Below are 14840 nucleotides of genomic sequence, written 5' to 3'. Positions count from 1 at the left end.
AAATAAGATTCAAAGTAATTGAATACAGCTGCCAATTCATTTAATTGTGAAATAAAAATAAAACAATGTCTGTGTTCTTAAAATTTACATTATGGCGCGATTTAAAAAGAAGTATGACCTGTAAAATTCCAGACGCGACAATACATACACCAAACAAACTCAATAAAACAAAATTCAAATTAAATAGCCATACGTTTTTAATATTATTGTTTCCATAATGGAAAGAATGTTAACGGGTCCTAATTACAGTCACGGATCTATATTTAAATCAAGATGGCAAAAATTACAAGGCATTACCTGGATACATAAAGCTCTTCTCGGTGGACTATTCCAATTCGGGAAAAAAAAAATGAACACATAAAACCTAAGATTTCGTCATTTATTAATAAAATGGTACGAGTACATAGTTAAAGAACAATTTTGAACGTCAAAGCACATAATGAATCTCTACCATTATCAAAGAATTGTCATTCACCCTCATGAAAAATCAATCAGCAAGAATGTTGTTTTAAAATTGATGTTTCCCTTTTTAAGTGGTTGGATCCCACACTTCGAATTTTCTTCAAATCCAAATGAGCAAACTCGGAGAATATGGCACATAATGTTATAATGGTGTCCCTATCCGAATAGATGAAAAACACGAAAACTTGTCGCTAAAGGAAGTTAACATAAAAAAGCAGCATCCCTTCAGTTTACATTAAAGGGAGGTGAAAGCAAAATTTACTCACAATTTAATATTGATGTGTGAATTGTTCAACAGTGAAAAATAGACTATCGGCATTGAAATATATCCGCAACAAGGCTGCCACATATCTACGTTCGTCTCACACTGACGGAGCCTTGCTTATTACCGTAGATTGTCGTTGATAAACAAAATAATTCCCATGATAAAACACGATGCAGGTTGAAAGCCTTATGAGACAGATGAAATAGGATTGTGCGGTGAGCCCATTTGAGTGAGAACTTTATCCAGCCATTGCAATGGTCCATGAAGATGAATTTCTATCCAGCATGGCGTACTTGTAACATCTTGACGGTGATATTCGGCACCCCACCCTTTGACGAACGACATCCTGAAAGGTGACAATTCATAACATGTGGATGACTGAAATACAATTTAGCGATTGTGTGCTAATAGCTACCTTATTGTGCACATTTTGGTGAGCTCATAGACTGCTTCAAAACCATGATTGACTGATTGTGACAGAAGCTGAGCAAATTCCTGATTGTTGAATATTTTAAGGGAACATCCAGGAGGAATCTTGCATACAGTTGTGGGATGAAATCCATGATGGTGATTGCAATTACGTGACTGAACAAATATAGCAGAGTCGGATAGACATTCGGCATAAACTTCACCTCCAACGTAATACAAGTGAACACCTAATTGGAATAAAATTTATTATTATCACAGTGAAACATGGTAAATAAAGCTAGATGCTAGATACAACCTTTGCCAATATGACGGCGCGTATTTTCGATGGTTGAGTTACGATTGACATTCGAGAGTTGACCAAGACAGAAACGATCAGATTTGTTATCAGGATTTGTAAATCCATCAACAATTATTGAATGAGATTGGGCGTGGAATACTTCGCCAACTCGCGAGTTCAATTCATAATAAGCAATGCTGCACCAATATATGGGTTCTTGGTAAGCCACAGGAGCAAGGTCTCCCACTGGTCCCTGTGTTGTATCCATGGGTTCCTGGGATGAAGCATTTTCATCATGGGGACTGTAGGCTGGTGGTGGAGTTTCAGCTAAATCAAATGAAAATACACATACAAATTAATACATGCAAAAGATTCTAGTGTTGGACAAAAATGATTTAATGAATGTTTCCTCTGACCTGGTAAACTGTTGTAAGGGCTGTTTGGGGCAGGACTTGAAACATTGCTCATGGGCGACGTAGGATTGGGACTAACAGAAAGGGTACTTAATGCACTTGTCACAGGCCTCTCCATACTTTTAGTGCTTGAAGGTCCAGGTGCTTGAGTTAAGCCAACAGATTGGTTTCCAAAACCATGAGCTGAGTAAGAGACATTATGAGGCATTGCTGGTTCAGGTAGCTGTTGAAAAGGTAAAAGTGAATGTCCGGGAGCAAATTCTGAATGTCTTGGCACAAGAACAGGTGGAAGCACTGGACTTTCAACTCTTTTGTAATGATAAGGATTAATGCAAACTTCCTTTTGCTTAGAGGAAAATGGATATTCACAGATTTCTAAGGGTTTTAATTCATGATGAGATTGCAAATCAGGCCAACGCCACACACGGCAGTAGATCACATGAGGCAAACCTTTCCTGTGTGAAACCTGGAACACAATTGAGAAACATGTAACTTTTTACAATTAAAATAGCTAGAGGCTGAAGAACAAATGACAAAAAGTCAGTAGATGCAAAATTTTAAGATAGCATCAAGTACTCTTTACCTGTAATCTACCATCTAAACTTCTTGGAATAGTAACACATTTACTCGGTTGTCCAGGACAACTAAGTGCTTTCTCCAACTCTTCTATGGCACCCTTCTTCTTTTTCAATTTTTTTACCAAGGAGTCAACAGCTTTTTCAGCCCATTTTTCTTCTTCATCTCCTTGTTTCCAACCAAGCAACTTTTTCACTGCTGGGCTTGTAAATGAGAAAAGGCTGTTAAGTGCAGACATCTTCTAATCTGAAATTGTAAAAAAATAAGTCATCAATCACATTTAATTTAAATTCTTTAAACCTCAATGAATCAGGATGTTCGAAGTTATTACTTGCCACTCTCCAAAATGATGTATAATTGACGCTAAATTGTTAATTGCAGGTGGTTCCAGAATCAACAGTTTACAACGTGTCAACGCCTCTCCAAATATCTGTTGAGCGCTTGCCCGCTTTTAACCTCAAGCTCTGCGCCGCCTCTGCCTCAACCTCAAGTATACTGAAGCGAAGGCAACAATTTTAAAATGACAACCACAACAACGTATTCATACTAGTAACTGCGCGAATACTAAATAGATTTTTGTTCCAAATCTAGAAGAGATGCATTAAAAAGTTGGGAAATTTTTCATAAAGAATGGCATGACGCACTTCTGAAATTACATAAACGTAAAGTGTGGCATCGTAGCACAAAATTCGTTCGATTTTTGCTTTGATCGATTAACAACAAGAGACGTTTTTTTCTTGCTTTTTGCTTTGATAAAATGATGCTGATATAGGCCTAGTAACAACTGTTCTATACTCGATAAAACCCAATTGCAAAAGCATTTGGAATTTTTAGTGCATTATGAACTGTATTTATAATCTTATAAAATAAAATAACGAGAGTTAAAAGACCAAAATCGATTATTTAATCGCGATAATATGTTACAACAAATTTTCAAAGTATTTTCTGGAATTTCAGATTCAGCAGCACAGGGAATCGAATGTTTTCTCAAGTCAAATTATTTAAAATATAATAAATTAAAATTAATTTATTGAGTAGTTAAGCCAAATCATTTATCTGTTCAGTCTTAATATCTTATTGGAGGTAATGGGGCTTAATTGTGTAACGACATAACGAGGGGCGGAAAAACAACAGACCCAAGAGTATCGTATTCAGTCTAGTGCTGTAACCACTAGCACAAATTATTTTCACAAAATAGCAAGGTTATGGGGAAACATTCACGAAGCTCCAATTTTTAGTGACTATTAAATCTAACGTAACCCGTTATCCTTATCAGCCGCGCGCCGTTACGTATGAATCGCAAACAAAGATGCGTAAAAACCATTCCGAAGATTCCAATATTCTCCCGTATGAAACGGCGAAACGCACAAGAAAAGCTACTCTACATATAGACATCCGCTAAATTACGATGTTCAAATCAACTGGGAAAATGATTAAAATCGTCCCTGTCGTTCAGCATTGATGGATTTATGGTCTAAACTTGAGATGGCTCACATTTTTTAAAATAGAGTATAACAAAAAATAGAACTTGTTTTTAAAAAGTTTTTTTTCCCGCGACCATTTTTAGCCAACTTTATTATTATAAACGTTTTCACTTTTCAGCCGAGCCGCCTCAATCACTTTTATCGAAATGTGAAATGTTAGTCCTGATCCTGAACCAGAGCTATAGATACCTGGTCAGTTCATGGCTGTGTTGGCTTCCCAATCCCGGTTTCAGGGTAAACGTAAGCCGATTTGGAAACTAAAATGAGCGCCTCTAGTGAGTGTGTCAGCTACTACGTGAAGCCAGCCAATCAGGAAGGGTCTATGAAAAACTCATTGGCCAATCACAGCTTACTTTTCTACAAGAAGTGAACAATAATAAAAAGGTAGAAATATCCAACTGTCAAACCTCTAAGTTTCAAGCCGAATTTATATTCGATTTTGAATAGCCGGTTGTTTTCGCACAATCCTAAATTAATTTGCCGTAATTTATAAGATGTTGTACTATTTTCAATGAATGTTTTTACTTTCCAACTATTAGGCTCGTAACTTCAGCACCAGTTCATCATCCCAGCAGTTGGTGAAGGTAAATCATGTGAGTGTGGTACAGGTACATTTTAACCTAATTGTGTAATTGTTATAGGCTCCAGTCCAAGTTTTTGGGTTGTATGGTCGCTATGCCTCAGCACTCTACTCTGCTGCTTCCAAACAGAAATCTTTGGACAAAGTTGAAAGCAAGTTGAAGGACTTTCATGCAACTATCGCCAAAGATTCTCGTTTGGCAGAATTCATCTTATTCTTATTTCAGTTGCCAAGAAATTGAAAATGAGTGCTGTTACAGGCAACTTCCTTGGTAAGTTTTTCTATTCTATTGGTTTTCACTTTATTCTAATTGTTATTCATATGTTTATGATTACAGAACTCCTTGCTGAGAATGGAAGACTTAACAAATTGGATGTTGTCACTGGCCATTTCTTTAACATGATGGCTGCATTCAGAGGTGAAGTTGTATGTGAGGTCACCTCAGCCAAGGTAAAATATAAATCTAAAAAACATTAAACAATTACATGTTTAAAAAAATCTATTCTTATATCATGGCCTTGGATGCTGCTACATTGAAAGAGGTTACTGCCGCTCTTTCTGGATTCTTGCAGAAAGGACAGTCTCTCAAGATTTCAACCAAGGTGGATCCCTCCATTGTTGGTGGACTTGTAGTTGTCCTTGGAGATCGCTACATCGACATGAGTTTGGCATCAAAGATTGAACGTTACACCACTCTCCTTAAACAACGCGTCTAGAAATTTTAAGTTGGCTGCGTTATAGTGGGAAACAAGTATGTACATCAAATGGCAAAGATATGCTGTAGTGGATATGAAAAATAAAAGAAATCGTATCACGAGGTTCTCCTTGTATGCAAACAAAATTGTCATTGTTATTTCAAATACCACATTCAGCTAAAGACAATAATTTGTGCACATTATATCTGGTTGAAACATTTGTCTCTTCTTGGTCCATAAGTTCTCGCATATACCTGTGTCTTCATTCCCAGTTTCCACTAAGTTCTGTTGGGCAAGCCGAGGATTTCTTTTTGGAACTTTCAACTACTGCCAAATGATCCTTTAGATCGGGAAGATTACTCACAAAGCGGGATGAGACTTCAACGAGCTGTCGCATCAATTTAACATTCAGCATGCAGGGAGGGGTAACAAACCGGACGGTCTTCAAATCCTTCTCCTGAGTTGCTTGAATGATGCTTTTGGATTCGTGAATGTGTGAAGCGACGGAGCATAATACTCGGGCGTATTTGTTAAACGTAGCATAGTTTGGCTCAGCTTCATAGAGTACATGCCACAAATTGACCATCAACTGCATTAGCTTTAGCTCACACATGATCCAGGGAGCAATAACTTGTTGCTGCATAGGAAGTAAGTTCCAAATAGGTTTTCTGCTACTGATTTTAGCATACTGCATCTTGGGTTTGTTAGTGGTTTTGTCGGCGGTATCTTCGTCTTCGGCTTCCATCATTTCGACCTCCTGTTCAAGTTTTGCAATACAGTAGCTTCTTCGTCGTCCTTTTCTTTCGACTCTCTCTTCTTCAGCATGTGAGTGTAGAGCGTGTCCCACATTGTCGTCACCACCGACACCATCTGACTAGCTTCATCTGCAACGGTGTCGGTCAGCAAGAGGCTGTCAAGCCACATGATAAGGCCACGATGTTGAATCAAGTCATAGGTAATGATTGAATTCTGAAGTGAAGATTGTACGACTTCAAGTATGAGCCGCTGTAAATCAAATAAAGAAAAATGTCTCGATGAAATCTCAAACTAAAATTCAATTGCTAAAAAAATAACCTTATCAGTTTTGTCGGACAATAGATTGGATGGCTGCAAGGAGAGAAGGATTCGAAAGACTCTTCTTCGAGCACACACTAAATAGTCCTGACGACTTTTGATGCCATCTCGAAGAAGGCTGAGTAAAAAACTCCTTTGAAGCGACCTCTGTTCAGGTAGTTCAGTGTTATGAAGCATGACGAAAAATTCGGGAACTTGGGTCACATCCATAGCCGATTTTACCTAGAAACAATGAAAGGAATGGCGTTTAAGTTTTAAACGAGAAGGAAATTGCAATCAATTAACAGGAACATACCAGTAGAAAGTTATTGATTGCACGGTACATTGGGTGAGAAGGATCTCGAACGATGGCTGCAGCTTTGGCAAGAAATAATGCAATGATATTGGACAGCTTTGGTGGTAGCTGTCGAGCACCACTGAATCGCTCTTTGAAGTAATCAGCAATTGTTGACTAGATGTATCTAAAATGAAAATGGTTCGGTTTCAGTGCATTACAGATTGTACAGAACATACAATATTACTACCATTTAACAGAAAATGTTGGTTTCCAGGGCATTGCTCCAGCGTTAAGAATCCTACGTTTGAAAGGATGGAACACGTTCAAAATTTCAATCCCTGTTTGATAGTCACTTTCGTTAAAATGACGGGAGCAAATATGTGAGGTGCTCGTCAAATTACTACATGTAATTAGTTCTCGCCATTTTGATAATGAAGTTTTAGGAATTGCAAACAGGGTAACCTCGTTTTCTTTTTTATTTCCTTTGAAATATGTTGATTTACAACCAGGAACAGCACACCTGCCAACCATTTTTACAGAAATTATGGTTAGGCTTCTTTCACGTAATACACGAAAATGGCCGCCGAAATCATTCATTGAAAGTCAACGTCATATCACTAGATGGCGCTGTTTCCAGTTTCCACTTCACAACTTCTGACAAGCTCCGCCCTAAAACCCCCTGAAAATCGGCTTACGTTTACCCTGAAACCGGGATAGGGAAGCCAACACAGCCATGAACTGACCAGGTATCTATAGCTCTGCCTGAACCTTACTCCCTGACTGAACATACTCGCTTGAGGCCTATTTATGCGTACAAAAAGTAAAAACAAGCAACCCTGCAGGCCTGCATGAAGTCTCCTGCAGTCCTGCATTCCGCACCCACACTTTATCCACTTCCCCTAATGATGGGTCAGGTGTAGTGTCGTGGAGTCGTAAATTCGTGTATCGCAATAACAACCAAAGGAATAAAGGATCGCTTATTGACAAACGAACATTGCAAACTGGTTCATTTCACACCAATTGTTAAAATTGTAGCACATGAATTTTATCAACTTCTTTTACTCGTTGGTTTGAAAAATTTTCCTAAAATGGCGAACACTCCAAGTTTACCAGTTTCGCTGCTAATAGCTAGCAAATCTCAGTCTGTAGGTAGTGAACCTCAAAAGAAAACTCGAGAAGACTGGAGAAAGGCAAAAGAGCTAGAAGAAGCCAGGAAAGCAGGAACTGCACCAGCTGCAGTAGATGAAGAAGGTAATTGTTATAAATTAAAAAAAAAAAAAAAATTACTTGTTTGACAACTCTAACTTTTCTACAGGCAAAGATATCAATCCTCACATTCCGCAGTATATTTCTTCAGCGCCATGGTATTACAACACTGTTGGACCAACACTAAAACATCAAAGACCTCAAGAGGATGATAAACAAAAACAGTTGGCCAAAGTTGGTGATTGGTTTCAGCGGGGGGTGAATCTTGATTCCCTTACAACCAAATTCCGAAAAGGAGCTTGTGAAAACTGTGGAGCAGTGACTCATAAGAAAAAAGATTGTATGGAAAGACCAAGGAAAGTATTGGCAAAATTCTCTGGTGCAGAAATAGCCCCAGATGAGTTTATCCAACCTGATCTTAAACTTGACTTTGATGGAAAACGTGACCGTTGGAATGGCTATAATCCAACTGAACATTTGGGCATTATAGAAGAATTTGAAAAAGTTGAAGACACTAAGCGCCAACTGAAAGCTCAGAGGCTAAATACTGGAGATGAAGATGAAGGAGGAGAAGAAGAAATGGATGGTGATGAAGATAAATATGTTGATGAAGTTGACATGCCTGGAACAAAAGTGGATTCTAAGCAGAGAATTACAGTTCGTAATCTAAGGATTCGTGAAGATACTGCCAAATATTTACGAAATCTGGATCCTAATTCAGCCTACTATGATCCAAAAACTCGTTCAATGAGGGAAAACCCCTATAAAGGTACCTTACATCAATTTGTAATGGAGTGATCATTTTGAAATCCTAATTTATTGATTAATTTTTTATTATTAAGATACTGGAAAAGAAGCTGAACAGGTTGACTATGCTGGTGAAAATTTCATTCGTTTTAGTGGGGACACTTCAAAACATGCACAGGCTCAATTGTTTGCATGGGAAGCTCAACATGCCGGTGTTGACGTACATTTATTAGCTGAACCCACCAAGGCTGAGAAACTTAAAGTCGAGTATGTTGGGAAGAAAGAAGAAATCAAAAGCTCCATTCAAGAGAGTATCTTAGAACGTTATGGTGGTAAAGAACATCTGCAAGTTCCACCCAAAGCACTCCTACTTGCTCAAACCGAACAATACGTGGAGTACTCTCGAGCTGGAAAAATTATCAAAGGGGCTGAAAAACCAGTTGTAAGCTCCCGCTATGAAGAAGATGTGTACATAAATAACCATCAATCGGTAAGTCTAATCAAATAAATAGCTCTGTTAATAACCGTGTAACATTTTAAAATTTGGTCTGTAGGTTTGGGGCTCTTATTGGAAGGATGGTCAATGGGGATTCCAGTGCTGTTATTCTATGATAAAGAACTCGTATTGCACCGGTGAGAGAAGCAAAGATATCGAAGAAGAAAAAATCCCGTCTTCGACTGTTGCTATAAATGCAAACAAAATTGTGACACAAGATTCGGATGACGGGAACACAGACAGCCATGACGATAGCCAAGAAGAAAAATTTGAGGAAAAGCAGTTGCCTCCACCAGAAGTCGTCAAAGACACAAAAGACTACGAAAAATCGGAAGCCAGAAGGAAAAAGAAGAGAGATAAGAAGAAGAAAAAGAAATCACACAAAAAATCAGTTGGGAAAAAGGGTGACACCCATGAAAGCAGCGACTCGGAAAGTGATGAAGAAGCCGAGAAAAAGAAAAAGTTGCTTGAAGCTCTTCAAGCTGAAGAAAAGCGTCTCCGGCAAGTTGACCGTCTTATGAGTTTGGACGAAAGGAAACGACCTTACAATAGTATGGTGGAAAGTAAAGCGCCGAACGAGGAGGAACTAGAAGCCTATTACATGAAGCGTAAACGAGAAGAAGATCCAATGGCTTTCTTTTAATTTGGTTTTCGAATAAAAATGTATTCTTTCACTTTTTTCATTTTTTTTTTTATTCGGGAGAAGTCTCCGAATGTGTTGTATGACTTATATCTTAGCATCGTGACCATGTATGGCTTACGCCACAATCGTACCACCGGATTAGATATAAGTTGTCTCATTTTGAAGCTAATAATGAATAAATGTTGAAATAGAATATTTCCCAGTATTCCTCCATTCTGTAGTTTACCTTTACCATCTCAAAAGTAGTAAATTTAGTAATAACTTTTCCGTTGCAAAAAAAAATCGACAAACGGTTGACTTTATTAGTTAATTTTAATTTTACTCATTTACTGCTAGGGTTCAGAATTCGTGGGCCTATTATTTTCAAGTGGACCTAGTCTATTCAGAGATAAGGAGATGCGACACTGCCGTGTTAAAGCGGCCATGACACTTTTCCGCGCGCCATCTAGCGGCTAATGCCCTCCCTTCATCATTAGCAGCCGAATTCCCAGCAATTCTGGCCCCGGCTGATTTTGAAATTTCAAGGGAAACCCTCAACCCATTGGAGGACTTAATAGAGCAAGTGGCCAATCCCCCTCCAGCATAAAAAATAAAGCCCTTCACCATAACAAATATTAACTACTGTTTTTTGCTCATAGATATTGATATTTTTGTAAGGTAATAATGATCAAGAAGGAAAATGTGTATGTTATGGGATTATGTTATGGGGGTCAATGGGAACGGTCCAACTCAAACCTTTTTCATCAAATCAAATTGAAAAGACTCAGAAGAAGGGAACGGTCCAACTAAATTTCTCATTCCAGTCCCTTTACAATTGTGAAGTCAGGCTGTTTAGGAGAATTTCAGTTGGACCGTTCCCTAATAATAATTTAACTTGTTGAAGTAAGGGAAACCTTAACTCAGAAGAAGGGAACGGTCCAACTAAATTCTTCATTCACAGTCCATGACTTCAATACTATAAAAGTACTGCGAATGAGAAATTTATTTGGACTGTTCCCTTATATTGAGTCACTTCAAACATATTCCTGATGCAAAGGATTGAAGTGGGACCGTTCCCAATGATACAGTCAATGTCTTCTTCAAAAAGAAGATATAATTACTTCAACAAGTTAAATTATTATTAGGGAACGGTCCAACTGAAATTCTCCTAAACAGCCTGACTTCACAATTGTAAAGGGACTGGAATGAGAAATTTTCAAATTTAGTTGGACCGTTCCCTTCTTCTGAGTCTTTTCAATTTGATTTGATGACAAAGGTTTGAGTTGGACCGTTCCCATTGATCAGCTATAAAACACACATTTTCCTCCTTCATCCTTATTACCTTACAAAAATATCAATATCTATGAACAAAAAACAGCAGTTAATATTTGTTATGGTTACAGGCTATATTTTTTATGCTGGAGGGGGATTGGAAACTTACTCTATTCAAGTCCTCCAATGAGTTGAGGGTTTCCCTTGAAATTTCAAAATCAGCCGGGGCCAGAATTGCTGGGAATTCGGCTGCTAATGATGAAGGGAGGGCATTAGCCGCTAGATGGCGCGCGGAAAAGTGTCATGGCCGCTTTAACACGGCAGTGTCGCATCTCCTTATCTCTGATATTATCGGCCATTTCGAATAGCAATAGTTCGAAATTGTAAAAATAGGTGGCATAACGTTCTATAAACAAAAACCCCGAGAACGTCGACAAACGAACTGTTCAATTAGTTCAACCACAGACTAAGAGGGTAAAGACTACGATCAGGGATAGGGCTAAGAGGAATGCTTGAAGCGATGCTCGTCCTATGCCGTATGGTGGCGCGTCGAGCACACAAATCTAGAGCCATTATTTTTCCTCTTTCCCTACTGATTTGAGTCTTCACACACCGTAAGTTTATAATTAAACCATTTACATTTCAATAGTGATGTTTTGTGTAAATATAGCTTAGATATCCCCCATGTTGTGGGAATTTTTTTAAATTTCTATGTGATGTCTAGATACAATCCATAAATTCCTTTATTAAACCCCCTTTTTGCCCACTTTCAGGCCCAGGAAACAGCGTTTCACGATTTTCAGGCCCATTTCAGAAAATCTTGAAACGCTGTTTCCTGGGCCTGAAAATGGGCAAAAAGGGGGTTTAATAAAGGAATTTATGGATTGTATCTAGACATCACATAGAAATTTAAAAAAATTCCCACAACATGGGGGATATCTAAGCTATATTTACACAAAACATCACTATTGAAATGTTAATGGTTTAATTATAAACTTACGGTGTGTGAAGACTCAAATCAGTAGGGAAAGAGGAAAAATAATGGCTCTAGATTTGTGTGCTCGACGCGCCACCATACGGCATAGGACGAGCATCGCTTCAAGGGGTTTATAGCCGTTCGTGGTCTTTACCCTCTTAGTCTGTGGTTCAACTCTCAGTCAACTTTTCCGAAATCTCAAAGGCCCGATGGGCTTTATTTGGACCGATTAACAATATTTTTGATTTTCTGATGGCGAAAGAAATCTTGACCATTCAACTCGGGGAGTTTTCAAATGTAATTGGCGCCCATTGGTGGAATATACAGGTATTAAATCTTTTGACGTGTGTTATGGTTTCTCAACATTTGTGAATTGGTAGATAGATTATGATATTTCATTAAAATTCATGAGATTGCCAAGTAAATTTAATTAACTAATTATTTTAGTTCTTGTGTCTTTCAATAACACATTTGTCTAATTTCTGGTTTGAATAGAGTGCAGCTGCTGCAGTGTCCTCTGACAAGTATGAGGCAGTAGAGAATGAAATAGATCACAGTGTTTTTTTCCGAGAAGGAGTATCTGTGAGTATATTTTTGAATTTAGTTTGTGTACAGAGTTACTCTTTAGATCAATAACAGGACAAGGCAGTTGGAAACCCTAGACTTGTTGCAGTCACTATAAAAGGAGAAATTGATTTTCCGAACAGAAAAGTAGAATTTCCTTTGACTCATCAGAATGAACATGATTGGATACTCAGAGAGGACACAGCATCATGTATGAGTATCTTTAATTTTATTGATAATAAAAAAAAAAACAAAATACTTTAATGATTATGTTGAACAATTTCTAGGTGATAATGAATCATACCCCAATATGGATTTTGAGTCCAATGATTTCTGTGATTGGAGAGCTTTGTTGAACAACAAATTACATCCCAAATCCATCAATTACTTAAATGGTTTTCAACATATGAAACCAACAGAGACATTTAATTTGTTTTCTCAAGGAATATCATGTATGAAAAAAGAGGATGACTTAGAATATATTGAGAACCAGATTCGATTCTTTATTGAAGAATGTGATTATTTTCAGGTTAGACATTTAAAAAAAAAATTATTGTGAACTACAAGAATAGTAATACTGTTATACATTTTCGATTTTCAGGGGTTTAATATCCTTCTTGATGCTGATAATGGATATGGTGGTGTTACATCACAGTTATTGGAGTTGATCAATCAAGAGTACTCAAACAAAGTCATTTATACAATCCCTTCATTTCCAGCACATTCTGAGTATAACTTTGCCAGAAGAGCAGAGTGTTTGGCAAATATGGGACTAGTCATAGATTCACTTTTTGAGGGTTCCTCAATGTTAAGTCCAGTCAGTTTGGATCCTCTTTGGTGTTCCACAAACTCAAGAAAATTTCGCCGTCTTGAAGACCTAAAGGTTCGTCTACTATAAAACTTTTAACCTTGTTTGGTACATAATCATTTTTGCTATACTGATGACTGTTTGATTTCAAAAATTGTAGCCATACTCCATGTATCATGCAGGAGCAATAATAGCCACCGCTCTAGATTCAATTTTGTTACCTCTACAAACTAAAAAAAGCTTTTTTCATATGACCGATTTTGTTAAAAAAATTACCATGGAAGGTCGGAAAGCAGTTGGTGTTTCTTGTGCAATACCGCTTCTTGATAAAGGTGACAATCTTTAAGCAAACGAATGATTTTCACATAGTGTAACTTTTTATTTATCGAAATAATTGTCAATCTTCTAGTCTCCAATTTTGATTCCATAAATTCGGCATTTTTGGAAGTTGTGCCATTGACTCCTGGCGTAGAAAACTTCAGAAACTGCTGGAGGCAACATCTAGTGTGGCGTGGATTATCAAATCCTTGCGAGTTTCAGTCTGTCGTAGACTGTTGGTCTCGTCGTCAATGGGATCACACTATGACTGTCAATTCTGTTTTCAGTACTTTTTGCTCAGCCGTTAAACCTTATCCCGAAAAATTTCTCGGTTCATCTGGACCTTACGAAACAGGTACCGTATTCAGTTATGTTGACTATTTTGAGCGATTGCCCAATTAATCTTATTTTCTAATTCTAAAAGTAAGTTTCATCCTCATCTATTTTTAATCACTTATTTATTCCAAAAACAAAGGATACAAATATTGTTTGTTTTTATATTAGATCCTGACACTGTGTTTATATTGTTTTTAAAAAAATATGTCTGGTTTGGAAGCTGTTAAATTATTTTTTAGTAATTGATTGTAATTTTATTTTTAGGTCATTCGCACTTCCGTACTTTTGGAGGCCTTCATAGTTCTGAAACGTTAGGTCACAGTTTGAGAGAACTTCATTCTGCAATATCAAAAATTGAAATCAAAAGTCTACAGCGATTTTTCAGTTCCGGAATGGAAGAAGATGACTTCCTGGAAAATCGAGATCATATTTTTTCTTATGCTGAACTTTATGATGAAAATTAAAATATTTTGTGATTATTTTCTATCCTTATTAAACAAAAAATTCTCCAAGAATAATATATTCATCATTTTATTTCTGAAGCAACGCGGATAAGTTTTTCTTCACGTGCCATATGATTTGCACCAAGTTCTAACAATCGGAGTACACTAGGTTTCTTCATTTTCTATTAAAATAAAGTTCTAGTTGTTGGCAGAATAAGCACGTAAACGTAATTGCCGTTGACCCTGAGGTAGTCTCTAACTCGAAACTCTTCCTGAACTGTTTATTGGAGGGGGAAAAAAATAGAAAGTATGGTCGTGATCAAAATTCAACGATGCTTTTCCCGGCACTAAAAAAAAAGGACAGTGGTCAGGTATGTTTACTTTCACGTTAAGTTGAGTTCGCGGAAAAAGGTAATAGAAAGGATGGAGGCCAGAAATTTTTTTTATGTAAAGGGAGAACTTTCTAAAAAGTTGGAGATCTCGATGAAGGACTATCCCTGTCGTCTCTAGATAAAGGCCC

At 37.5% G+C, this 14840-nt stretch overlaps 4 protein-coding genes and 1 pseudogene across 8 annotated transcripts; 3 read left to right on the top strand and 2 right to left on the bottom strand.

Annotated features, from left to right (window-relative positions):
• Window positions 1-365: 365 nt before the first annotated feature.
• LOC124348594 (protein mothers against dpp-like) lies at window positions 366-3079 on the bottom strand. 2 transcript variants are annotated; one of them, XM_046798814.1, is made up of 6 exons: window positions 2723-3079; window positions 2430-2668; window positions 1850-2312; window positions 1452-1760; window positions 1143-1383; window positions 366-1073 (listed from the first exon to the last, which is right to left on the bottom strand). In XM_046798814.1, the coding sequence occupies exons 2-6, from the start codon at window positions 2658-2660 to the stop codon at window positions 914-916; spliced, it is 1404 nt and encodes a 467-aa protein (XP_046654770.1). In that variant the 5' UTR covers window positions 2661-2668; window positions 2723-3079; the 3' UTR covers window positions 366-913. The 2 variants fall into 2 exon arrangements, with proteins under 2 accessions (XP_046654770.1, XP_046654769.1); XM_046798813.1 differs by having other exon boundaries at window positions 2754-3079.
• LOC124348693 lies at window positions 2727-5327 on the top strand (annotated as a pseudogene).
• On the bottom strand, window positions 5298-7122 carry LOC124348596 (nucleolar pre-ribosomal-associated protein 1-like). Of its 3 annotated transcripts, none has more exons than XM_046798816.1 (5): window positions 6995-7122; window positions 6777-6870; window positions 6551-6658; window positions 6256-6477; window positions 5298-6186 (listed from the first exon to the last, which is right to left on the bottom strand). In XM_046798816.1, exons 2-5 carry the CDS (start codon window positions 6780-6782, stop codon window positions 5926-5928), a joined length of 597 nt encoding a protein of 198 aa, XP_046654772.1. In that variant the 5' UTR covers window positions 6783-6870; window positions 6995-7122; the 3' UTR covers window positions 5298-5925. The 3 variants fall into 3 exon arrangements, with proteins under 3 accessions (XP_046654772.1, XP_046654774.1, XP_046654773.1); XM_046798818.1 differs by having other exon boundaries at window positions 6551-6716; window positions 6780-6870; XM_046798817.1 differs by having other exon boundaries at window positions 6551-6716; window positions 6780-7120.
• A 280-nt stretch (window positions 7123-7402) lies between these two features.
• Window positions 7403-9819, top strand: LOC124348592 (pre-mRNA-splicing factor SLU7-like). Its single transcript, XM_046798810.1, has 4 exons — window positions 7403-7783; window positions 7848-8507; window positions 8581-8975; window positions 9040-9819. The coding sequence occupies exons 1-4, from the start codon at window positions 7621-7623 to the stop codon at window positions 9622-9624; spliced, it is 1803 nt and encodes a 600-aa protein (XP_046654766.1). The 5' UTR covers window positions 7403-7620; the 3' UTR covers window positions 9625-9819.
• Window positions 9820-11303: 1484 nt separating this feature from the next.
• LOC124348593 (protein misato homolog 1-like) lies at window positions 11304-14659 on the top strand. Of its 2 annotated transcripts, XM_046798811.1 has the most exons (9): window positions 11304-11328; window positions 12020-12178; window positions 12347-12433; window positions 12491-12626; window positions 12703-12944; window positions 13017-13298; window positions 13384-13555; window positions 13633-13896; window positions 14142-14659. In XM_046798811.1, exons 2-9 carry the CDS (start codon window positions 12104-12106, stop codon window positions 14339-14341), a joined length of 1458 nt encoding a protein of 485 aa, XP_046654767.1. In that variant the 5' UTR covers window positions 11304-11328; window positions 12020-12103; the 3' UTR covers window positions 14342-14659. The 2 variants fall into 2 exon arrangements, with proteins under 2 accessions (XP_046654767.1, XP_046654768.1); XM_046798812.1 differs by lacking the exon at window positions 11304-11328 and having other exon boundaries at window positions 12018-12178.
• The last annotated feature ends 181 nt before the right edge of the window (window positions 14660-14840 follow it).

The sequence above is a fragment of the Daphnia pulicaria genome, chromosome 7 (assembly GCF_021234035.1).
Source record: "Daphnia pulicaria isolate SC F1-1A chromosome 7, SC_F0-13Bv2, whole genome shotgun sequence".
NCBI lineage: Eukaryota > Metazoa > Arthropoda > Branchiopoda > Diplostraca > Daphniidae > Daphnia > Daphnia pulicaria.
The sequence above is the reverse complement of the archived record's forward strand: the minus strand, read 5'-3'. Positions and strand labels throughout refer to the sequence as shown.

Excerpts from the sequence above, each read along its gene's own strand:
- LOC124348592 (XM_046798810.1), top strand. The coding sequence starts at position 7,621 with ATGGCGAACACTCCAAGTTTACCAGTTTCGCTGCTAATAGCTAGCAAA. Across the intron at positions 8,508-8,580 it reads GAGGGAAAACCCCTATAAAG|ATACTGGAAAAGAAGCTGAA; the intron begins GTACCTTACATC and ends TTTATTATTAAG. Across the intron at positions 8,976-9,039 it reads ACATAAATAACCATCAATCG|GTTTGGGGCTCTTATTGGAA; the intron begins GTAAGTCTAATC and ends TTTGGTCTGTAG.
- LOC124348596 (XM_046798816.1), bottom strand. Across the intron at positions 6,478-6,550 it reads CAATCAATAACTTTCTACTG|GTAAAATCGGCTATGGATGT; the intron begins GTATGTTCCTGT and ends CATTGTTTCTAG. Across the intron at positions 6,187-6,255 it reads TGTCCGACAAAACTGATAAG|CGGCTCATACTTGAAGTCGT; the intron begins GTTATTTTTTTA and ends TTTGATTTACAG.
- LOC124348594 (XM_046798814.1), bottom strand. The coding sequence starts at position 2,660 with ATGTCTGCACTTAACAGCCTTTTCTCATTTACAAGCCCAGCAGTGAAA. Across the intron at positions 2,313-2,429 it reads GTTTAGATGGTAGATTACAG|GTTTCACACAGGAAAGGTTT; the intron begins GTAAAGAGTACT and ends ATTGTGTTCCAG. Across the intron at positions 1,384-1,451 it reads GCGCCGTCATATTGGCAAAG|GTGTTCACTTGTATTACGTT; the intron begins GTTGTATCTAGC and ends TATTCCAATTAG.
- LOC124348593 (XM_046798811.1), top strand. The coding sequence starts at position 12,104 with ATGGCGAAAGAAATCTTGACCATTCAACTCGGGGAGTTTTCAAATGTA. Across the intron at positions 12,179-12,346 it reads CCCATTGGTGGAATATACAG|AGTGCAGCTGCTGCAGTGTC; the intron begins GTATTAAATCTT and ends TGGTTTGAATAG. Across the intron at positions 13,299-13,383 it reads GCCGTCTTGAAGACCTAAAG|CCATACTCCATGTATCATGC; the intron begins GTTCGTCTACTA and ends CAAAAATTGTAG.